Source organism: Oncorhynchus gorbuscha, linkage group LG13 (assembly GCF_021184085.1).
Source record: "Oncorhynchus gorbuscha isolate QuinsamMale2020 ecotype Even-year linkage group LG13, OgorEven_v1.0, whole genome shotgun sequence".
Lineage (NCBI taxonomy): Eukaryota > Metazoa > Chordata > Actinopteri > Salmoniformes > Salmonidae > Oncorhynchus > Oncorhynchus gorbuscha.
Genome location: NC_060185.1, coordinates 61,042,890 through 61,068,497, shown reverse-complemented (window position 1 = coordinate 61,068,497; position 25,608 = coordinate 61,042,890). Strand labels below are relative to the sequence as shown.

The 25,608-nt window shown below is 43.4% G+C and overlaps 1 protein-coding gene across 1 annotated transcript in view; it reads left to right on the top strand.

Moving 5' to 3' along the window:
- Nucleotides 1–23,231, top strand: part of LOC123993246 (ras-GEF domain-containing family member 1C-like) — a 47,706-nt gene extending 24,475 nt beyond the window's left edge. The window contains exons 2-14 of the mRNA XM_046295171.1: nt 5,318–5,556; nt 5,687–5,809; nt 5,997–6,134; nt 7,007–7,231; nt 10,701–10,775; nt 12,550–12,648; nt 13,758–13,860; nt 13,951–14,030; nt 15,087–15,182; nt 15,346–15,441; nt 15,545–15,668; nt 17,753–17,825; nt 21,705–23,231. Of these exons, the coding sequence (XP_046151127.1) occupies nt 5,329–5,556; nt 5,687–5,809; nt 5,997–6,134; nt 7,007–7,231; nt 10,701–10,775; nt 12,550–12,648; nt 13,758–13,860; nt 13,951–14,030; nt 15,087–15,182; nt 15,346–15,441; nt 15,545–15,668; nt 17,753–17,825; nt 21,705–21,765 (1,521 nt within the window). The 5' untranslated portion in view covers nt 5,318–5,328 and the 3' untranslated portion in view covers nt 21,766–23,231. The remainder of the gene's footprint in view (nt 1–5,317; nt 5,557–5,686; nt 5,810–5,996; nt 6,135–7,006; nt 7,232–10,700; nt 10,776–12,549; nt 12,649–13,757; nt 13,861–13,950; nt 14,031–15,086; nt 15,183–15,345; nt 15,442–15,544; nt 15,669–17,752; nt 17,826–21,704) is intronic.
- The last annotated feature ends 2,377 nt before the right edge of the window (nt 23,232–25,608 follow it).

Genomic DNA, 25,608 nt, shown 5'->3' with positions numbered 1-25,608 from the left:
TATTTCTTTCAAAATGTTGATTCCTGCAACCGGGAGACGCATGAGGCGGTACACAATTGGCCCAGCGTCGTCCGGGTTAGGGTAGGGTTCGGCCGGGATGCCCTTGTCAAATCGCGCTCTGGCGACTCCTGTGGTGGGCTGTGCGCATGCACGCTGACACGGTCACCAGGTGTACAGTGTTTCGTCCGACACATTGGTGCGGCTGGCTTCCAGTTTAAGCGGGCATTGTGTCAAGAAGCAGTGCGGCTTGGCAGGTTTGTGTTATGGAGGACACACTGCTCTCGACCTTCGCCTCTCCCAGGTCCGTACTGGAGTTGCAGCAATGGGACAAGACTGAAACTACCAATTGGATACCACGAAATTGTGGAGAAAAGGGAGTATACAAAAATGGATTCCTAAAGGATATGTCTAGAGATTTGGTTTACTCCATCAGATTTGTCTAAAATCTTAAATAAGTTTGGAATCAGCAGGGTTAGCTGTACCACAATGACTCCTTGTTCATGTCCTCATTACATGTTAGTGTAACAAGACCACTCATGGTCTGTAAAGTTATCTACTTTCCATTGTTGGTTTAAATCTATGTTGTCATCACCATCACAACCAGGAAGTCAACTCCATCTGCCTGATAGATTCAAGTAGAATATGAATTGTGTTTCAAATATGTTACATTTATTTAGGTTTTTGAGTCATGAAGCAACTGAGGAAAAACTCAATTGCTTTTCTGTACACCGCTTAAATGAAGAAAAACACAGTTTTTGTCTAACGTCAACTCCGTCAGAGGGGTAAAAGATCTGATAAAATTGTAATCATTTTATTGGAGATTTTAAAATGAACAATTTTCTATATTTGAATTTTGTTTGTATTGAACTTTTATTTTTAGAGGCAGATACAGTTGAAGTCGGAAGTTTACATACACCTTAGCCAAGTACATTTAAACTCAGTTTTTCAAAATCCCTGACATCTAATCCTAGTAAAAATCCCATGTCTTAGGAGAATAATAGTAGAGAATGATTTATTTCAGCTTTTATGTCTTCCATCACATTCCCAGTGGGTCAGAAGTTTACATACACTCAATTAGTATTTGGTAGCATTGCCTTTAAATTGTTTAACTTGGGTCAAATGTTTCAGGTAGCCTTCCACAAGCTTCACACATTAAGTTGGGTGGATTTTGGCCCATTCCTCCTGACAGAACTGTAACTGTGTAACTGAGTACGGTTTGTAGGCCTCCTTGCTCGCACACGCTTTTTCAGTTCTGCCCACAATTTTTCTATGGGATTGAGATCAGGGCTTTGTGATGGCCACTCCAATACCTTGACTTTGTTATCCTTAAGCCATATTGCCACAACTTTGGAAGTATGCTTGGGGTCATTGTCCATTTGGAAGAGCCATTTGCGACCAAGCTGATGTCTTGAGATGTTGCTTCAATATATCCACATAATTTTCCTACCTCTTGATGCCATCTATTTTGTGAAGTGCACCAGTTCCTCCTGCAGCAAAGCACCCCCGCTGCTTCATGGTTGGGATGGTGTTCTTTGTCTTGCAAGCCTGCCCCTTTTTCCTCCAAACATAAATGGTCACTATGGCCATCAGACCAGAGGACATTTCTCCAAAAAGTACGATCTTTGCCCCTATGTGCAGTTGCAATCCTTTGTCTGGCTTTTTTATGGCGGTTTTGGAGCAGTGGCTTCTTCCTTACTGAGCGGCCTTTCAGGTTATGTCGATATAGGACTTTTTGTACTGTGGATATAGATCATTTTGACTCCAAAATGACACAATACATTGTTTACCATTCATTTCTATTGGGCACAAAATAATCTGTATAGTCACCAAGCTTGATGTAATCATTGCGTGCTATAAATATGGTACCAAATACTACATTTTTGTCTACTTTAATACACAAGTTTGGACACATCTACTCATTCCATGGTTTGTCTTTATTTTCCTCATAGAGACGGATGATGAATTTTATGAATGGTGAAAGTTTGATCTCCGTATGTGTGGTTTCCACTGTGAAGCATGGAGGAGGTGTGATGGTGAGTATGGAGGTACTTTGCTGGTGACACTGTCAGTGATTTTATTTAGAATTCAAGGCACACTTAACCAGCATGGTTACCACAGCATTTTGCAGTGATACGCCATCACATCTGATTTGGGCTTAGTGGGATTATCATTTGTTCTTCAACAGGACAATGACCCAACACACCTCCAGGCTGTATAAGGGCAACATTACCAAGCAGGAGAGTGATGGAGTATTGCATCAGATGACCAGTCCTCCACAATCACCCGACCTCAACCCAATTGATATGGTTTGGGATGAGTTGGACCGCAGAGTTTTTAATTGTTTTATTTTACCGTTATTTAACTAGGCAAATCAGTTAAAAACAAATTCTTACTTTCAATGACGGCCTAGGAACAGTGGGTTAACTGCCTTGTTCAGGGGCAGAATGACAGATTTGTACCTTGTCAGCTCGGGGATTCATTCTTGCAACCTTTTGGATACTAGTCCAACGCTCTAACCACTAGGCTACGCTGAGTGAAGAAAAAGCATCCAACAAGTGCTCAGCATATGTGGGAACTCCTTCAAGACTGTTGGAAAAGCATCGCAGGTGAAACTGGTTGAGAGAATGCCAAGAGTGTGCCATGCTGGCATCAATGCAAAGGGTGGCTACTTTGAAGAATCTCAAATATAAAATATATGTTTTAAATGTTAAACATATTTTTAAATATTTTTTTACTACATTATTCCATATGTGATATTTCATAGTTGTGATGTCTTCACTCGTATTCAACAATGTAGAAAATAGTAAAAATACAGAAAAACCCTTGAATGAGTACGTGTGTCCAAACTTTTGACTGGTACAATATATACAGCACATTTGGAAAGTATTCAGATTCCTTGACTTTTTCCACATTTTGTTACGTTACAGCCTTATGGATACATTTTTTTCCGCTCTACAATCTACACACAATACCCCATAATGACAAAGAAAATCTGTTTAAAAATATAATTTAATCACATTTACGTATGTACTCAGACCCTTTACTCAGTACTTTGTTGAAGCACCTTTGGCAGCATTTACAGTCTTCTTGTGTATGACGCTACACTCTTGGCACACCTGTATTTGGGGAGTTTCTCTCCTTCTTCTCTGCAGATCCTCTCATGCGCTGTCATGTTGGATGGGGAACATCGCTGCCCAGCTATTTTCAGGTCTCTCCAGAGATTTTTGTTCGGGTTCAAGTCCGGGCTCTGGCTGGGCCACTCAAGTACATTCAGAGACCCGAAGCCACTCCTGCGTTTTCTTGGCTGTGTGCTTAGGGTCGTTGTCCTGTTGGAAGTTGAGTCAGGTCCTGAGTGCTCTGGAGCAGGTTTTTATCAAGGATCTTTCTGTACTTTGCTCCGTTCATCTGTCCCTTTCTCCCAGTCCCTGCCATTAAAATGATCCCCACAGCTGCCCTCACCATGCTTTACCCGTAGGGAGTTGCGGGGGCCCCTTGCGTGGTGGCCATGTGAAACTGCGCTACGCCACTGTGTGTGTGTGTGTGTGTGTGTGTGTGTGTGTGTGTGTGTGTGTGTGTGTGTGTGTGTGTGTGTGTGTGTGTGTGTGTGTGTGTGTGTGTGTGTGTGTGTGTGTGTGTGTGTGTGTGTGTGTGTGTGTGTGTGTGTGTGTGTGTGTGTGTGTGTGTCGGTAGAGGAACAAAGGGAAGCTGAAGGCTTGGAGTGGAAACTTGGGACACCCGTCATGATCTCGCACGGTGGTGTCTGCTTGACCTCTCACCTCCGAGGCAGTAGTGACACCAGTCAGTCAAGAAGATCTGGTGGGAGAGAGGGCAGCCAGCTAAACATGACCTTAGTTTTCAGTATATTGTGATAGGAATCCTACCACTCCATTGCTCCCAAATAATTTTGCACAGTCGTTCATATTGCCATTCAACGCTCAGAATATGCTCAGATGTGTACTTTTCTAGTCAATGATCTACATGGGAAAGTGAATGGATTTGAATGCTTTTGAACAGTCCCTGCCCTGAAGGGCCATTTTGAGTGTGTAGGCTAGCTATGCTATGCTTCATTTATACTGTAAGTATTGATCTCTCCCTTCTCCTATGAAAGTCAATAGGACAAGAGATCTGCTTTGTCTTCTCCTGAACACAGTGAAAATCCTTGTCACACCCAGTCCAGCCTCACTCACACTCACTCACTCACTCACTCACTCACTCACTCACTCACTCACTCACTCACTCACTCACATGGAGATTGCTGCTGTTGTGGCACTGGCACTGTGTGGCACTGGCACTCTGTTTGTTTAGGCTGCTTGTATACATTTTGAGATTGGGTAGGCAAAGCAGGAAGACCAAGCAATGTTTACATCTGAAAGTCCTCTTCTTTGCTCTGCCAAAGGTTTCACCGATGGCACTGCGTGTTTACTGACTTTCTCTCTCACCACTGCTGGGGAATAAGACACTGGCTGTGGGTTTGTTTTTCAAACAGTCTAAAGACATTATTTTTCATAAGAAAGCCCATGGTCATGGGGTCAGGGAGAGACTGCAGATAGGCTTGCTCGGCCGCACCTTTTTGTTACCTGATGCCAGTGATTCACAATAAATACCTGGAATTGGCATGCTATTGTTCTTCCTTCTTTGGAGGCTGCTTAGTTTATAGCTAACACTGACTAAATCAGTGTCATACCACCATCTATTATCTCAATATAATATTATTCATTCGTGTCTATTGTGGGCTAAGAAGTCCCATGGTGCCATAATGCAGTCTTGATGTGGGCCTACCCTTCCTGATCTCTATAACACCTCACTTTAATATATCTGCTCCAGTGTAAGTGCTTATTCTCACTACAACTACCTTGTTGGCCCATTGAGAGGGATGTGTTGAATTTTTTAAAAAGTGTAACAGAGCACGGTCTAAGAGCAGACAGAGAGAGAGAGAGAGAGATGAGGGTTGAGAGAGAGAGAGAGATGAGGGGTAGAAAGAGGACACGGAAAGCTTTCTCACGGCAACGGTCTCCACGGCGACGGTGTGACCCACATATCCCTTCTCTCTCGTTGTCCTCGGAGACGGGGCAGCTGTTTTGGGGCGGAGCGGGTTGTAACGGAAGGAGTGTGTAGTGGAGACTGAACTAGAGATAATGCTCTGACCGAGAGGGTAAACATCTTGCCTGCTCAATGTGATATGGCAAAAGGAGAGAGAATGCCTGTGTTTGTGGTTGTGTGTAGTTGAGTGGGTTTGTGCGGTATCTGTCTATATGTATATATCTGCCATGCATGTGTGTTTTAAATAGCCCTCATCCATTACACTTTCACTCTCAAGCCAGGAGAGGAATGCCCCAGACTGTGTGCCCAGCAGCAGGCACCATGTTCACCCCCAGTGGCTTCAGCCCCCACCTGGCCTCCACCTGCTCTGAGGCTGACCCGGTGATCGAGGATGAAGGGGGCCCTCAGGAGGCCCGGGGGCCTGGGGCTTGCCTGGCCGAAGGACCCCCCATCACCTCCGCCTCCCTGGACACCCTCATCCAGCACCTTGTGCCCACCACAGACTACTACCCAGAGGTAAACAACTATTAGAGGGACAGTATTCTATCCTGGTTGTACTGGCCACAGCATCAGTAGTAGAAATAGGAATAGTAACAGCGATAGTAATGTTAACTATAATGTAAACACTTTGTGTTTCCCTCCACAGAAAGCCTATGTGTTTACGTTCCTGCTGAGTGCTCGTCTGTTCATCTCTCCTCCTGAGCTACTGGCCAGACTCTGTGAGACCTGCATTAAACAACAGCAGCTGGACCAGAGTCCACTGGACATGGTCAGTACACACACACTGACAACACACACAGAGTCCTCTCAACACATTCAGTACTGCTTACACACACATACACAGTCCCTCAACACACACGGCCACTGCTGATCACTTCTACACGCCTACTGAAAGCTGTCCTTCCCAGTGTCTCTGACTGTGTCTTCTTCTCCTGTGTCCCCCCCCCCCCCCCCAGGCTAAAGTGAGGAAGTTTGGTCCCAAGATCCTGCAGCTGCTAACAGAGTGGACAGAGACGTTCCCCACAGACTTCAGAGAGGAGAAGATGGTGGGCCTGTTCAAAGACATTATCCACAGGATAGCACCCTGTGATGAGGTGAGGAGGGAGGGAGGGAGGGAGGGAGGGAGGGAGGGAGGGAGGGAGGGAGGGAGGGAGGGAGGGAGGGAGGGAGGGAGGGAGGGAGGGAGGGAGGGAGGGAGGGAGGGAGGGAGGGAGGGAGGGAGGGAGGCTACCCTCTATAGTCTCAAAGATGAGACTGAGAGCAGGGTGAAGGGGTGTGGTGCTCTGAATGTACAAAACAGTGCAATGTTATACAATCCTGTTCCACTGCATTACAGGTGAGAGAGTGGGATAGAGAGAGAGTGACGTGAAAGAGAGGAGGGACAGAGAGAAAGAGAGAGGAGAAGAGAGAACAAAGGGAGGGGTTTTGCCATTGGCTCTGCAGCCTCAGGGAAAGAGAGAGAAGAGATGGATGATGATGATGGAGGTAGAGAAAGGGATGGACGATGGAGAGCAGGAAGGGGGGGAAGTGAAGGGAGGTTGGATGCGAGGGAGGAACAGGGATGTAGAGAGAGAGAGCGTGAGGGGGCTAATGGTGATGAATGTGCAGTTATTTGTGGCTGCAGAGTAGAGCTGGGCCCAGGCAGTGTTCTCACTCTGGGTCATTTATGGCACGCTGTGGGTGATTTACTGAGACCCGACCTGTTGGCACCAACCAACAGCCTACAGCCACACAGCTCAGTGGGGGCTGGACACACATACACACACTGGGGGGAACACACACATGTTCATGCACACAGAAGAAACAATGGTGTGAAAGGTCTGGGAAGATGATGATGATGATGATGGAGTCTGGGAAGATGATGATGATGATTTTTGTTATCTCCTGATGATGATACTAATGTTGACCATCCTTCATATGTTTATGATCATTATTAGTTGTCTAGTCATTACAATGTCCTCCCCAGGCGTACTGGAAGACACTGAGTCAGGTCCTGCAGACCCTGAACCAGAAGCTTGCAGCCATCGCCCAGGGAGAGGAGTGCATCGTCAAAGTGAATGCCTCCTCGGTATCCTCAATCTCTGACAAGCTGGTGGCCTTCAAGACCAAGTCTCCACCCATCCAGAAGGAAATGCTGTCTATCTGCAACGACCCTTACACACTTGCACAACAACTCACCTATATAGAGCTGGTAAGGAGAGGGGGAGGAAGGATAGGACGGGAGGTGGGGGTTAAATAGAGGTCATGGAGGGAGAGAGAGAGCGTGAGAGAGAGAGAGAGAGAGAGAGAGAGAGAGAGAGAGAGAGAGAGAGAGAGAGAGAGAGAGAGAGAGAGAGAGAGAGAGAGAGAGAGAGATGAAGGGAAGTGGATTGGGAAAAGAAGGAGAGAGAGAAGCAGAGATGAAAGAGAATGAGAGAAGGGTGTGATGTAAGGGAGAGAGATGATGAGAAGGGTAGAGAGAGATGACACTAAGAGAGAGAGGGGGAGCAGAGGGGAGAGAAGAACAGACACAGCAATAAAGCCTAGATTAAGATGTAGAATCAATCATCACAGCGCACACACATTTAACAAAGGGAATAAAACACACGACCTGACAGCGTTACAATCCACAGCACACACACACACACACACACACACACACACACACACACACACACACACACACACACACACACACACACACACACACACACACACACACACACACACACACACACACACACATCCTGGCTAATGTGCAATCTCTCAGAAAGAGAGAAAGGGGGAGAGGAGAAAGAGAGAGAGAGAGCACTGAAATCTTCCAAACAGCCCAGAGGACCGCTAGTTCTCCCATTGGCTTGATTACCAGCTAACTATTCCAGTATTAGTTTTAAATGCTTCCCTGTTAGCTCTAGTCTACAGCTGACTAACAGGCATAGGAAAAGGTGCTCTAAAGACACATGAACAGACAGGGCTGAGCAACAAATGATCGGAGGAGGACGACCCACTCTCACTGATTGAGTGATGTGTGTTCATGTGTGTGTTTATGTGTATTGGTGTGTGGGGGTGTTTTTATGTGTTTATGTGATTCTGTGTCTGTGTGGGTGGAAGGGGGGCGGGGGTTGTGTGTCTGTTTGTCCGTCCATCCATGTGGGTCGGTGTGTGTGTGTGTTGTGTGTGTGGGCGGGGTGTGTGTGATTGTAAGGGCCGTCTTCCGCAGGCCTGAGTAAGCATGTGCTCTCATCTGATAAGTATGACATCATCTCAGAAGTCAGTGGTTTGCCCGAGGCATTTAACAAAGGGAATAAAACCGCAGTGGATATATGCGACCTGACAGCGTTACAATCCACAGCGCACACACACACACACACACACACACACACACACACACACACACACACACACACACACACACACACACACACACACACACACACACACACACACACACACACACACACACACACACACACACACACACACACACACACACACATCCTGGCTAATGTGCAATCTCTCAGACGTACTGTAAAACTGACAAACTGTAAAGTGCTTATCACAGTACCGAAATGCCTGCATTCTGGCATTCACTGAGTCCTGGCTGACAGAGCAGGATCGAGACGCTGATTTAGAAATCGACGACTTTGGGGTTCCTGTGCTCCAGGACCGTGATGCCTAAACAATGGGCGAAGCACAGGGTGGAAAGGTCTGCCGCTACATTAATAAACGATGGCTCAACAGGGTGGTCATATTTTCTAAATGATGGCGAAGGCCAGGATTCTGAAGGAACCTCCCGACGTGTGACCCAGATATTTTACATTCCCTCAGGGCTCTCACACGAACATCTGTCCAAAAAACACGTAGATGATACACAATCACCAGGTGTCCAGAGAAGCCGCAATCCACAGGCGGTTGGTGAAGAACTAAAAAGACTCCTTATTCAGATGCCTTGGAAATCCGACAAGGCATGGGCTCAGTCTCAAAGCCAGAGGAGGTGCGAACGAAGGGCTTGCGACAGGAGACATGGAAACGGAGGACGGATGGAGCTCACTTCGGACCGCTTTCTTACCACGGGAGTTCCCCCAGATAGTTGTGACGCAGGTCTCCATCCATTCTAGAGCTAACGGGGACAAGGCGACGGACACCATCTCCCGGACCGTACAAAGGTTACAGTACAACTCCCTGACGCTCTGGACCTCTTTATGGGTGACTTTAATCACTGTTTGCTGAAAAAGTATCTAAATCGCTACCAATACGTCGCCTGCCTTAAAAGACATGGCAACGTGTTGGATTCGTGTAATGGGACAGTAAAGGGGGCATATAAATCCATTGCCAGAGCTCCACCGGGCTCGTCTGACCATAGCACTGTTTAACTCGTTCCCACCTTAAAAAAACGGTCCTGAAGAGAGGCAAAGTTGAACGAAGAAATGTTCAGGTGTGGACGGCTACTGAGCGTCTTCAGGACTGCTTTGATAGTACATGTTTCCTAGCTCCTGCACTGACCTGTGAAAATGAGGAAATACCCCGGAAATCAGGCAAAATATTTACTAATAACAAACCTTTGGTAACCACATGTGTTAGCAGAGAGGCTTTTGTGCAGTTTAACATAGTCAGCTGGTTGATGGGCTATTTAAACCAATAAAACTCAAAGGGTGAGAGTCAACAGTTCCCGATCCTCCACTGGTTCACCACAAGGGTGCGTCCTTTCCCCTCTGTTGTTTGTACTGTACTCTAATGATTATCAGAGTAATCACAACTCTGGACACATCATTAGGTTGGTAGACAATTTGGTTATGGTGAGTCTTTTACAGGATGAGGAGGTGAGCCACGGCCCATTGGTGGAGGAGTTCTTTGGATGGCGTGACCACTCCTGCGTATAAAAACTTCATGTCACAATAACCAAGGGTATGGTTAAATGAGATCTAGAAGCTCTCACTACCACCAAATGCAGACTCTTATAGATGGTGAGCTAGTGGAGAGCGATGGTCGATACAAATATATCTTGGCCCTTTCCTTGACAGCAAACTTGAGTTTTGAGCCCAATATGTATGCTATCTTCCCAGGGGAACTCTTTTACAGATCGTTCATTGCATCCATTTTTACATTCAATATGATCTGCTGTTTCGGTAATCTAAACCTAAAGAGTAAGAACAGGCTGGGTAACATTGTGAAACAAAGTAGTAGGATCGTTGGTATGAACTGAACCTACCTTTTTTTTTACCTGTATCAGTCAGTCATAAGTCGTATGTAAGGCGCCATCCATTCCAACCCCCCTGGGGATAATAAGGACTACTCTACACGCACATTTGCACAGCTATCTGTGCTGTGGACTACCACGCCATGCTTGGATTCTTTATTAATGTTGCCCTATGTCTATGCCCCTATGGCTGCATTTACACAGGAAGCCCAATTCGGATCTTTTTGCCACTAACTGGTCTTTTGACCAATCAAATCAGATATTTTGTCAAAAATTGGGGGAAATGTCAGAAATGGGCTGCCTGTGAAAATGCAGCCAAAGTAAACGGGTGAGCTAATGTAGCTGCATACCAGGGGTCATCTGTTAATTCAAGGACGTGATATCTTGTCGATGATTCATGACTTCCTGTATTGATTGGCTACCATTACTGATATTCATTTAATATCCATGGCCATGTCGCTATGCTCTGCTCTGTGTGTTTCAGGAACACCTGAGTCACATCGGCCCTGAAGAGTTTGTACAAGCCTTTGTTCAGAAAGACAAACTGGATAGCACTCAGGTATAGTATATGGCACTTTGTCAGTGGAAATAACATTACAATATACTGCTGTGTGAATCATTTTTTGGCCTTTTGAAAAGAGTGTGAGAGAGAGAGAGAGAGAGTGTGTTTCAGCATCACTAATTAGAAGACAGTTCTATAGGGCCACTCAGGGGCCAGCAGGTCACTAAGGCCCCGCTCTGCCTGGGGCTCACTTTAATGATGATGACTGGACACAACACACAGTCACATACACACAGTTGCACGCACGCACGCACACACACACACACACACACACTAAGTTATTTTTATCTCTCCATCTCTCTTGCACACGCTCCTTTGCTCTCTTTCATTCTTTCAACTTCTCTCTCTTTATTTGCCTGTCTTTTGAAGCTTTCTTGCTCTCTGTGTGCTTCTCTCTTTTTCTCTCCCTCGCTACAGTAATTGCCCTATTTCCATTGTCTCTGCCAGCTGCTGATGACATTAACACAGGGAGGGGGTGGGTTGTCTGTCTGTAGTTAGATAGATGCCTCCATAACATCAGACCAAACCCCTATAGCACCTATAGCTTCAACCCAGTCAGCCCACTGGGCAAACACACTGGTTGAATCAACTTTTCCACGCCATTTCAATGAAATGACGTTGGACCAACATGGAATAGATGTTGAATTGAGATCTGTGTCCAGCTATAACTTACATTATCATGGTGAAATCGTTTCCACTTTCGATCCACATAAAATGACAACAATGTACTCCTTTAATGATCATTGGAGGGTCTGAATCAGACTCAATAGTGGAAGAGAAAAAGGAAGAAACCCATTGAGACACAGCGTAAACCGAGCCCGTGCACTTGGGCAGATACTGTGTGAGAGCGAAGTCGAGCATGACGCTCATCTCAATATCTGCGGCGCTGCTCGTGGCAACACCATTTCGCCGAGTCTACCTTTAAACATACAATGAAAACGGCAACAAACAACAACAAAAAACACATCATTAAGAGATGATCGGCCCACAGAAAACATTTACACCTCTCGTCAACAGTTTTGCGACAGAGTTTTAAACTCACTAAGGGGCACTAGTACATCTAGGTGAAGGATTTCTTACAGACTCTTCCATGTCTCCGGTGCACATTGGGAAAAGGCAGTCTTGCCTAACTCGGAAAGGACCCTGGGGACTTTAAGGAGCTACCACCTAGTAGACCAAGTCTGGTAACTGCGAGTGGTGATGGAGAGCAGGCTACCAAGGTAGAGAGGGAGTTTACTCAGAAGGGCCTTGTAGATAAACACATACAAATGTAGCTGCGCATGTAAAGCGAGGTCCAGCCCACCATTTGATACAAGATGCAATGGTGGGTTTGCAACTTGGCATTTGAAACAAAACACAAAGTTGCATGATAAGCTCAGTTCAGTCTCTTTAACACAGAAGAGGCTGCATGCATATACAATTAGTCACTATAATCAATTACAGAAAGAAACTGGCTTGAACAAGCTTCCTTCTAGCCTCAAAACGCTCAGCAAACCTTTAAAAAACAATTCCAGTTTAAGCTTCCTCACAAGATTATCTACATGAACTTTGTAAGACAGCTTATCGTCCAACCAAAGACCAAGGTATTTGTATGATGACACCTTTTCAATGGGTGTGCCCCAGACATCAAAATGCTAACCTTCTCTGGCTGAGAGGGAGCTCTGGTAAAGGTCATGAAGTAGACTTAACATCCATGTTATCTCAAGTCTGGATAGGTGGCCTAGTAAGGTGGCCCTCTGTGGTCCTGATTGTGTGCTTGTGTCTCTTGCAGCCCTGTTTCAGTGAGCAGAAGAAGAAGACCACTAACTTGGAGGCTTATGTCAGGTGGTTCAACAGGCTGTGCTACCTGGTGGCCACTGAGATCTGCATGGTAAATTATTTCACATGTTATTCTCATCTTCGTTGTGCAATGTAGCATTACTACCCTCAGATCCCCATTGTGAGTAACATTACTACCCTCAGATCCCCATTGTGAGTAGCATTACTACCCTCAGATCCCCATTGTGAGTAACATTACTACCCTCAGATCCCCATTGTGAGTAACATTACTACCCTCAGATCCCCATTGTGAGTAACATTACTACCCTCAGATCCCCATTGTGAGTAACATTACTACCCTCAGATCCCCATTGTGAGTAACATTACTACCCTCAGATCCCCATTGTGAGTAACATTACTACCCTCAGATCCCCATTGTGAGTAACATTACTACCCTCAGATCCCCATTGTGAGTAACATTACTACCCTCAGATCCCCATTGTGAGTAACATTACTACCCTCAGATCCCCATTGTGAGTTACATTACTACCCTCAGATCCCCATTGTGAGTAACATTACTACCCTCCGATCCCCATTGTGAGTAATATTACTACTCTCAGATCCCCATTGTGAGTAACATTACTACCCTCAGATCCCCATTGTGAGTAACATTACTACCCTCAGATCCCCATTGTGAGTAACATTACTACCCTCAGATCCCCATTGTGAGTAATATTACTACTCTCAGATCCCCATTGTGAGTAACATTACTACCCTCAGATCCCCATTGTGAGTAGCATTACTACCCTCAGATCCCCATTGTGAGTAACATTACTACCCTCAGATCCCCATTGTGAGTAGCATTACTACCCTCAGATCCCCATTGTGAGTAGCATTACTACCCTCAGATCCCCATTGTGAGTAGCATTACTACCCTCAGATCCCCATTGTGAGTAGCATTACTACCCTCAGATCCCCATTGTGAGTAGCATTACTACCCTCAGATCCCCATTGTGAGTAACATTACTACCCTCAGATCCCCATTGTGAGTAGCATTACTACCCTCAGATCCCCATTGTGAGTAACATTACTACCCTCCGATCCCCATTTTGACTGTGAGGCAGTATACTTTCTTCCCAGTACTGGGCCAAATATATTTAGTTTTGCATCTAATTTACATCCAGTATATCTCACTACCAGCTTGTTTATGTATCCTCTCAGCCTGCTAAGAAGAAGCAGAGGGCCCAGGTGATTGAATTCTTCATCGATGTGGCCAGAGAGTGCTTCAACATCGGCAACTTCAACTCCCTCATGGCCATCATCTGTGAGTGTCTCGGCTGTATCCCACAAGATACAAGATCATACACTGATATTTGGCAATATACTGACATTTGACATGTGTCTGCTACTCTAGCTGGTATGAATATGAGTCCTGTGTCTCGGCTGAAGAAGACCTGGGGGAAAGCCAAGACTGCCAAGTTCTTCATTCTGGAGGTACAACTCACTAATATAGAACAGTATGTCCTTGGTAGAATATGGAGAAAACACTTTACCTGTCTATTAATTTAGAATTTAATACGGGTTGAACTTCCTGATTTGGCCTCGTTTTTAGGCCTGGTCATTAAGAAATGCAGCAGCTATGACTGGAGCTAAACGAGAGTTGTCTTGGGGGTGCGTGGTTTAATATGCTTGTCTCTTGTGTGTTTGTTCGCACGTGGTAAGCATTTGTACATTCACTCTAACAAAACAGAACACAATTAAGGTCACTCACCCCTCTAAATAACTTGAAATAGTCTAACCAGGTCTTGTCTTGAAGTTGCCTAGGCTAGTTAGTACCAGCCAACCTCTTTCGCCAATTAGCTTCAGCCAGCTGGTGTGCGACCAGGGCAAAGTGGGTTTGACTATATAAGCCTATATAAATTACACAATTTAAATGGGACAATATTTTCATGTTTCTCATGTTTTAGTTGTCATATTAAATGCTTTCAATATTTGTACATGAATTCTTACAATTCATAGTTGGTTTGAGGTTTTTAAGTCATTGAAATGTGGACCTATTGACCTTTTAACATATTGTCCCATGTGCATTGTGAAATGTAATGCTAGTCCCTAACTAACCCCATAGGGATATCGAATGTCATACCAAATTGACCATGGGCATTACGTTCAGGTCACACACTGCGTTACAAATGGATGATTACTTGGATGCTGTCAGTCGTAAGCATGTGGGCAGGATTGAAATAAACCCATGCCAAGGAAAACTGTTACGGTACCCTTCATTCCGTGACATTTTTAAATAATCTTACAAATCTCTGTTTTGGACGAGACTGTCTTTACTACCAAAATAATCCGATTTACACTGTGTAGTCAATTTGGACACTAGAATAAACGTTTCTGACTCATATAGATGCCACATAGGCCGTTTTCAAAATGAGAAGTTTCTTTTTAAGGGCAAGTCAGTCTTTAAAAACATGGTTTTAGTGCCACAATAAGGTGGGGCCAATGCTTATCATGGACAACTTTGTAATGCTATGTTGTTCTCCCATACAGCATCAGATGGACCCTACTGGAAACTTCTACAACTACAGAACAGCACTGAGGGGAGCTGCCCACAGGTCCCAGACTGCTAATAGCAACAGGGAGAAGGTAGCCTACAGTTCAACCCAGTATTCTCTATTTCATCTAACTCTGACCTAAACTATTGGACTCATCTGACTCACCTGACCCAGTTTATTGTATCAAAACCCAGTGCACTAAACTTTAAATGAATATTTTTCTATATCTCTCTTTCTATCTCTCTTTTTTTTAGATTGTGATTCCCTTCTTCAGCCTACTGATCAAAGATATCTACTTCCTGAATGAGGGATGTGCCAACCGCTTGCCCAATGGCCATGTTCATTTTGCGGTAAGGCTACAAATATTATACTGATACTTAAAAATGTAGAATTTTCTTTTATTCTCTCTCGCTCTCTCTAATTGGGCGTGTCCTTTGTTCATTTTGTTTTCAGAAATTTGTGGAGTTGGCTCGTCAGGTGGGCGAGTTTATGACGTGGAAACAGATGGAGTGTCCATTTGAGACAGACAGGAGCATCCTACACTACCTCCACACTGCTCCCATCTTCAGTGAGGATGGTAAGACACACAGTCGCACCTAACATGATGATATATAAAAAAATATATGTTTTTGCAGCACGAGCAATCATTGCTTCAACATTTCTCTATTGAAAATGAGCAACTTTTTATAATCTGGGGGATTTTGATTGGCAGCACCACCTAGTGGGATTTATTTTGTAATACTCCAATCAGAGCACAGATATTGGTAATGTGATCAGTCTGCCGTTCAAATTTTTGGGGGGGAAAACATGGTGGCTGTTTTGAGATGTAGTGAGAGAAAATCATCTCCCGTTATAAAATTAAATGTTAGCCATGCACGTCTAAAATGTTTCTTCACTATAATATTTGATCATGATACATTATTACATACATACAGTGTTCAGTTTCATGTTTATCTGACAAGAATATCCACGCAGGGGTGCATGCTAATCGCCCATGTATAGTCAATGTGACAAACTGTCTAAATTACATTGTTACCTAGCTATACCCATTTACTTGTTTTTTTGTTTTTTTGTATGTTTAACTAGCTGGCGAGCTAGTCTAACCGGTGCTGTACTGCACCGCTGTAACTCTGCGTTGTGTGTGGTTGATTGAGACTATAGACGTGGACTTTGGAGATCAGCTCGTTTTAATTAAGCAGAACTCACTCTCTGCATCCTGCATCTGCATTCAAAAGGAAATAAAACATTTGTAGAGCACATTTGTTCTGAGAATCGCCTCTTTCTACAACAGATGCACAATAGGAGGGACTGGGATCATTCGAGGAGCTAGCCATCGTTCACACATACAATAGCCTCCTAATACCTTAGCTAGCTATTAACCACATGCTCAATTCAGAAGGTTGATATCATTCCTAAACAGTACAATTACAAGTGCATCTTAACAATACCATCCACTTATGAGTAACCTCTAAATATACAACATTATTCATGAACAAAACACTGTGTGTATGACTTTGTACTTAAAAGAATCAAACTTTTCTGAAGACAGAAAAAGCGTGCCTTCCTCTCTCAGTGCATCAAAATGATTTAAGCACGAGCACGCAGGGCAAAACGTAAGTACACACTCCCCTTCTCCCAGGATGCAGGCATGCATAACAACAAATCAACACGACCTATTAATATATGAACCTGGTGAAATTCACATAGTACTTTAACAACTGTTACACTAGCTTAATACCATTCACATCTTTCTAGCTTATGATTATGAAGTTAAGACTGCTAAATCTAGTCTTTATCTTTATGTCTGCATTGCCATTTACTTGACTGGCAGCAGGTTGAGTGGATGAACAGGGCAGAGACGACATCTCTTTGTTGCTTGATTGTTAGCTGATTATTTTTAGTACAGCTGTGGCAGTCAACAGGCAATAACAAACTATAGGAGATAAGCAAATAAATGGGGAGATAAAGATTGGAATTGATCTACAGTGGCTTTGGTACCCTTCCCGAGATCTGTGCCTCAACACAATCCTGTCTCGGAGCTCTACGGACAATTCCTTCGACCTCATGGCTTGGTTTTTGCTCTGACATTAACTGTCAACTGTGGGACCTTATATAGACAGGTGTGTGCCTTTTCAAATCATGTCCAATCAATTGAATTTACCACAGGTGGAGTCCAATCAATCAAGTTGTAGAAACATCTTAAGGATGATCAATGGAAACAGGAGGCACCTGAGCTCAATTTTTGAGTCTCATAGCAAAGGGTCTGAATAGTTATGTAAATAAGGTATTTGCAAAAATGTTTTCATTTTGTCATTATGGGGTATTGTGTGCAGATTGCTGAGAATTTTTATTTATTTAATCCATTTTAGAATAAGGCTGTAATGTAACAAAATGTGGGAAAAGTCAAGGCGTCTGAATACCTTCCGAAGGCACTGTACGCTTTATATGAAATATATTTTTCATGTCTATGTTACACATAGCTCATCAATGCTCCAATATCTACAAAACTGCTCTGCAATATTTCCCCCCCAGAAATTCTAGTATCATCATTTTTACAGTTCAAAATTATAGTCACACATCACAGTGAATACATGGCTGAAACTGATACAGAGTATCAGATTTGAATATGTAATTGATGCTTTCTTTTTCTGTCATCCCTAGGACTCTATCTGGCATCCTATGAGAGTGAGAGTCCAGAGAACCAGGTGGAGAAGGACAGATGGAAAGCACTCAGGTAAGACAGATATCTCTATTTATATACTGCATGTATATGTATATTTATATACTGTATGTGTATATTATATATGTGTATATATATACACATACATATATATGTGTGTATGTATGTATATATAAATGTATATGTATGTATGTGTGTGTATATATATATATATATATATATATATATATATATATACACACACACACAGACTGTATATATATATATACATACAGTGGGGCAAAACACCGAATAGGACAGGAGAAGAAAATCCAGATAAACAAAACAGCCCCCACACCACTAATGCAAAAGTATTTAGTCAGCCAGCAATTGTGCAAGTTCTCCCACTTCAAAAGATGATAGAGGCCTGTAATTTTCATCATAGGTTCACTTCAACTATAACAGACAAAATGAGAGAGAAGAAAATCCAGAAAATCACATTGTAGGATTTTTAATGAATTTATTTGCAAATTATGGTGGAAAATAAGTATTTCTACATACATACATACATACATACATACATACATACATACATACATACATACATACATACATACATACATACATACATACATACATACATACATACATACATACATACATCCCAGGGCTCACATACATACAGAACGGGCCACAAATGCCTCATGTTTGACATACATAGGTGGACATACAGGTAGTCATATGGTCATAAACATACATACATACATACATATATACACTGAGTGTATAAAACATTAGGAATACCTGCTCTTTCCATGGCATAGACTGACCAGGTGAATCGAGGTGAAAGGTATGAACCCTTATTGATGTCACCTGTTACATCCACTTCAGTCATTGTAGATAAAGGGGAGGAGACAGGTTAAAGACATATTTTTAAGCCTTGAGACAATTGAGACATGGTCCGTGTATGTGTGCCATTCAGAGGGTGAACAAACAAGACAAAACGGGGTATGGATGTAGGTCCCAGGCGCACCGGTTTGAGTGTGTCAAGAATTGCAATTTTCCATGTGTATCAAGAATGGTCCACCACCCAAAGGACATCCAGCCAACTTGACACAACTGTAGGAAGCATTGGAGTTAATATGGGCCTAGGTCTGTTGCGGTGACTATTACCGCAATTACCGGCAGTCAAATTCCACATGACCGTTTAGTCACGGTTAAGCACATTGCTTATATTTACCTTATCCTACCTCATTTGCACATACTGTATATAGACTTTTTCTACTCTATTATTTACTGTGTTTGTTTATTCCATGTGTAACTCTGTGTTGTTGTTTGTGTCGAACTGCTTTGCTTTATCTTGGCCAGGTTGCAGTTGCAAATAAGAACTTGTTCTCAACTAGCCTACCTGGCTAAATAAAGGTGAAATAAAAATAATAATATTCAACCGGAGTTTAACCTACCTGGCATTAAAATTAACCATGGGGAAAGCGTCCTCCATTCGCTATTTAAGCGCATTTCGATACAAGTGCATAAAAATCGTCCATTCTAAATCAAAACAAATGTCAAACATATATTATTTAGTATAATGTAAAGACAATATTAATCAAGAAAAGTCTGATGTGTGACAATATTAGCCTATCACTTGTGAATGATATATTATCACTTGTGAATGATGCATAAGGAACATTGCCTTTTTTATCCAACTTTTTCTAATCACAGTTACACACCTCATGTAGCCTAGCCCATAAAAAAGTGTGTTGATGCGAGTGGTTGTATTAATTTGGGATCTATCGCATCCCACAACTCTCGCAGACTATGTTTGGAATATTTATTTCTCGCACAGTATAGAATAGGTCGACTTTTGTATAATGGGGGATAGGAGATTGACATAGGCTAGTGCTTTTGCTGTTCGTTAGGCCTACTCATCTTGTCGGCTGACGAAATATAAATGTGGACTGTTCTTCCAATTTGCACCTCGGAATTGGATAAGGACGCACGTAGTTGTGTCCTCGATGTGTCTGGCTTCATTTGAAGCCTGTGAGAAAGACCGGAGGATCACGTGACTGAGAGCCATGCGAGTGAGAGGGTTTCCGATTGCGCAGCGCACTCCGGGAAACAAAAGGAATGGATTTTTTTTTAAGGGTGCATTACAGCCACATCATGGATTTATTGTGAATGTGTAGGCTATATTACATGGGTTTATTAGACTTCAAGCTATCTCCTGAAGTTAATTACCGGTCAATTACCATGAGACCGACCGTTATTTGCTTGACAATCATCGACTGACGAAATTTCATGACCGCCACAGCACTACACGGGCCAGCGTTCCTGTGGAATGCTTTCAACACCGTGTAGTCCATGCCCCAATGAATCGAGGCTGTTCTGAGGGCAAAAGTGCCCCCCCCCCCCCCCAAAGACAATACTTTGTAGAGACACCTTTTGCAGCAATTATAGCTGCACGTCTCTTGGGGTATGCCTCTATAAGCTTGGCACATCTAGCCACTGGGATTTTTGCCCATTCTTCTTGGCAAAACTGCTCCAGCTCCTTCAAGTTGGATGGGTTCCGCTGGTGTACAGCAATCTTTAAGTCATACCACCGATTATCAATTGGATTGAGGTCTGACCTTTGACTAGGCCATTTCAAGACATTTAAATGTTTCCCCTAAACCACTCAAGTGTTGCTTTAGCAGTATTCTTAGGGTCATTGTCCTGCTGGAAGGTGAACCTCCATCCCAGTCTCAAATCTCTGGAAGACTGAAACAGGTTTCCCTCAACAATTTCCCTGTATTTAGCGACATTCCTTCAATTCTGACCAGTTTCCCAGTCCCTGCCGATAGAAAACATCCCCACAGCGTGATTCTTCCACCACAATGCTGGATGGTGTTCTCGGGGTGATGGGAGGTGTTGGGTTTGCACCAGGCAACATTTTCCTTGATGGCCAAAAAGCTCAATTTTAGTCTCATCTGACCAGAGTACCTTCTTGCATATGTTTAGGGAGTCTCCCACATGCCTTTTGGTGAACACCAAACGAGTTTGCTTATTTTTTTCTTTAAGCAATGGCTTTTTTCAGACCACTGTTCAGTAAAGCCCAGCTCTGTGGAGTGTACGGCTTAAAACGGTCCTATGGACAGATACTCCGATCTCTGGTCTTTGGTCTCTTTGTTGCCTCTCTGGTTAATTCCCTCCTTGCCTGGTCCATGAGTTTTGGTCTTGGCAGGTTTGTTGTGGTGCCATATTCTTTCAATTTTTTTATAATGGATTTAATGGTGCTCCGTGGGATGTCCAAAGTACCTGATCTTTTTTTATAACCCAGCCCTGATCTGTACTTCTCCACAACTTTGTCTCTGACCTGTTTGGAGAGTTCCTTGGTCTACATGGTGCCGCTTGCTTGGTGGTGCCCCTTGCTTAGTGGTGTTGCAGATTCTGGGGCCTTTCAGAACAAGTGTATATATACTGAGATCATGTGAAAGATCATGTGGCACATAGATTACACACAGGTGGACTTTATTTAACTAATTATGTGACTTCTGAAGGTAATTGGATGCACCAGATCTTATTTAGGGTCTTCATAGCAAATGGGGTGAATACATATGCACGCACCACTTTTATGTTTTTATTATAATTTAGTTTTTAAAGCAAGTCATTTTTTAAATTTCACTTCACCAATTTGGACTATTTTGTCCATTACATGAAATACAAATACAAATCTATTTCAATTACAGGTTGTAATGCAACAAAATAGGAAAAACGCCAAGGGGGATGAATACTTTTGCCAGGCACTGTATATAAAATACATGTTTGATTATTATTAATATTATTATTATTATTATATAGCCTAATGAGTGACATAGTCAGCTCAATCAAATGTGAAATGAAAAGCCGCAGTTGTCAAATCGTATTTTGTCGTACCTTATTTAAACCACCTGTGTCTTTCCTCCTGTCTTTCTCCAGATCTAATATTCTGGGGAAGACAAAAGAGTTAAAAGAGCTAAGAGAGCACCATGGCAGCTAACCCTCAGGCCAGCCCAGCGAGGGAGGGAGTCGGTGTACTGCACTACAACAAACTGTGAAGGAGCCTAGCTGGTACTTAGGTGTTTTTCTACACATGAAGAATAGAAATGAGGAAACAATCATGATGAACAGGATTCATCACCAACATGACCAGTAAAAACAAGAAAAGAAGAACAAACGTCAACAAGTGGTGAAAAGTGAAGCTATCATGGACACTGACTGGAGTCTAAGGCCATGGTTTGACTATTGTACATTGGCTACATTGGGTACTGTATGTTAGTGAGGGATAGATCTATCCCTCCATCTTGTTGCATATTTACTCTTTGGGCTCATGTTTGCTACCAGAGTGTTCAGTTACAGTGACAGGGAAATCTACTGCTTTTTTAAAATGAAATTCCTACTGAAATTGTTGTTATATTATCGTATTTCTCTATCCTTTCTTTCACTCCCCCACTTCCTCACTCCCCTTCTCTCTCTCACACCTACACCTTATTTTTGTTGTGAAAGTTTTCTATTGTACTGTACGAATCTGGTAAAAGTAAGAGTTACTATGATGTGAAGGGCACTGGCTTGCCCACTTACTGGCTTGCCCACTTACTGGCTTGCCCACTTACTGGCTTGCCCACTTACTGGCTTGCCCACTTACTGGCTTGCCCACTTGTGTTTGGTCCTCGAAAGACTACTAATGATGACTACTATTGAGTACTTGCATTGACTGGAGAAGCCTACAGCATTATATCATTCCACATACAGTACATAAATACATAGACTATATAGTGTGTGTCTGCAGGGCTGGCTCCAGGCATAAGCGGACGCTTAGGGCACGCGGTCGCTAGGGGGCCCCTGGCCAAAACATTCTGAAAATTTGGACCCCCATCGGGGTCTTAACTTTCTATTGATAGTTAAACTAGTATAATACACCAGGTGCAATTTAGAAATGTGGTTGTGCATCAACAGTGTTTCTCTTGTTATGTCAGTCACTCAATTACCTGACAATTAGCCATCCCAATGTTTTGATTGGTAGTAAGTCTAGCCAGCTATCTAAACTTGTAATAATCATGGCTGAATAATGACAGGGCATGTGCCCAGAGGCCCTGATCTCCAGGGGACCTCCACTGATTTTGTTAGTCATTATCACTCAGATATCATATTAACATGTCATAAGTCACGGCAAAATATGTAGAATTGCAGGAAATGTGCTTTAAAACTGCTAACCTTTCTCTCCACCCCATTGGAAAATGGGTAGAATTGCATGAAATTGGGTGTAAAACTGTAAATGTTTTCACTGCGCCATACTCAAAATGAGTATAATTGCATTATATGTGTTGTAAAATTGCACAATTTTCTCTCCGCCCCATGGTAAAATGTGTATAATTGCAGGAAATGAAATTCAAAGCAGACATTTTCTCTCTGCCATCAAGAGGGGAGTCACTAAAATGTTTTGCCTCTCTCTTAGGGCCCCCAAAAGGCTATATTCAGTTGTGTGTGTGTGTGTGTGTGTGTGTGTGTGTGTGTGTGTGTGTGTGTGTGTGTGTGTGTGTGTGTGTGTGTGTGTGTGTGTGTGTGTGTGTGTGTGTGTGTGTGTGTGTGTGTGTGTGTGTGTGTGTGTGTGTGTGTGTGTGTGTGTGTGTGTGTGTGTGTGTGTGTGTGTGTGTGCACGTGTGTGCGTGTGTATAATTCCCTCATCTCATTACATTTGGATGAGTTGTCAACTATTGTGAAATCAACAAAAAATGTCATCCATGTCATTGGATTTAGGTTAAAGGTCAGGAGAAATCCAATGAGTTTTCCACATTGATTCAACATCATCACATAGATTTTTTTGTTGTTGATTGAAATGCTGTGGAAACAACGTTGATTCAACCCGTTTTTGCACAGTGGGCAGGGTATTCTCATCGCCATGTATTAATCTACTGTACCTGTACATTTTAGGATTGGGGGCGTTTTGGGATATCAGTGTTGTTTACTCCTATGTGAAAATGAATTGTGCCATGAAAACGACAGCAAAACAATCAATCATGTCCAGAGCCAGGCCTGTGTATAGATTGTGTATATATGACTACTTTTCCCATGTCGCCCTTGACATCTTTCTGCTCTCCAGGAAGTAGTCTCTCTCTGACTGATGTTCAGTTGTCTGATATTTATGGAGATTTCTGTAATGACAGATGTATTTGGTTTTGTTTTGTTATTATTTTATTGTATTCCTCTATTGAAAACAAAGTCTTCTAAATGGCATGCTAAAGACAGTGTTTTAAAGGGGCATTATATGTAAGGTTCCACCAATGAAATACTGGAGGGATTATTGACCACTTTGGAATATGAGCTGTGTGATTCCATGTTGTTAAGAGACAGTTCGGATTCATTTTCATATGATTGATGTTCAAGTGATGCATTTATAGCCCTTTCCTTCTTTAAACATCAATCTCTCGCTCACTCCTCTCTCTCTCTCTCTCTCTCTCTCTCTCTCTCTCTCTCTCTCAAAACAGTTTTGAAATTGTTTTGAAATAGTCATTTAACTCTTCCCCTACCCAGTTGCCTACACCCATGTCATGCCACACTGTGTGCTGTCCTGTAGGATCAGGAGTTATCCAAGGTAGTTGTTTTCAGTGCAGTGTTTTCAGTGAAGTGTGTGTGCGTGTGACACCCTGAAGCAGGCAGATCACTGATACCATTTGATTTACTGGTCAGATTACAAGATTCTGACTTAAATAAATGGCTTTTAATAAAAATGTAACCCTGCTCAATGTGTTGATTTCATAGTACTGTCGGTCCATAGGCCTCGCCTACATTGAAGTCTTATAAAAATCGAAATGTTCAACATGTTATGCACCCAGATCTACAGGAGGGCACGTTGTGATGACACCATTTTAGTAGCTACTATTGCCCACGGAGTGAAATAATGTTCATCACTTCATTTTACATTACATTACATTTAAGTCATTTAGCAGACGCTCTTATCCAGAGCGACTTACAAATTGGTGCATTCACCTTATGACATCCAGTGGAACAGTCACTTTACAATAGTGCATCTAAATCTTAAAGGGGGGGGTGAGAGGGATTACTTATCCTATCCTAGGTATTCCTTAAAGAGGTGGGGTTTCAGGTGTCTCCGGAAGGTGGTGATTGACTCCGCTGTCCTGGCGTCGTGAGGGAGTTTGTTCCACCATTGGGGGGCCAGAGCAGCGAACAGTTTTGACTAGGCTGAGCGGGAGCTGTACTTCCTCAGTGGTAGGGAGGCGAGCAGGCCAGAGGTGGATGAACGCAGTGCCCTTGTTTGGGTGTAGGGCCTGATCAGAGCCTGGAGGTACTGAGGTGCCATTCCCCTCACAGCTCCGTACGCAAGCACCATGGTCTTGTAGCGGATGCGAGCTTCAACTGGAAGCCAGTGGAGAGAACGGAGGAGCGGGGTGACGTGAGAGAACTTGGGAAGGTTGAACACCAGACGGGCTGCGGCGTTCTGGATGAGTTGAAGGGGTTTAATGGCACAGGCAAGGAGCCCAGCCAACAGCGAGTTGCAGTAATCCAGACGGGAGATGACAAGTGCCTGGATTAGGACCTGCGCCGCTTCCTGTGTGAGGCAGGGTCGTACTCTGCGGATGTTGTAGAGCATGAACCTACAGGAACGGGCCACCGCCTTGATGTTGGTTGAGAACGACAGGGTGTTGTCCAGGATCACGCCAAGGTTCTTAGCGCTCTGGGAGGAGGACACAATGGAGTTGTCAACCGTGATGGCGAGATCATGGAACGGGCAGTCCTTCCCCGGGAGGAAGAGCAGCTCCGTCTTGCCGAGGTTCAGCTTGAGGTGGTGATCCGTCATCCACACTGATATGTCTGCCAGACATGC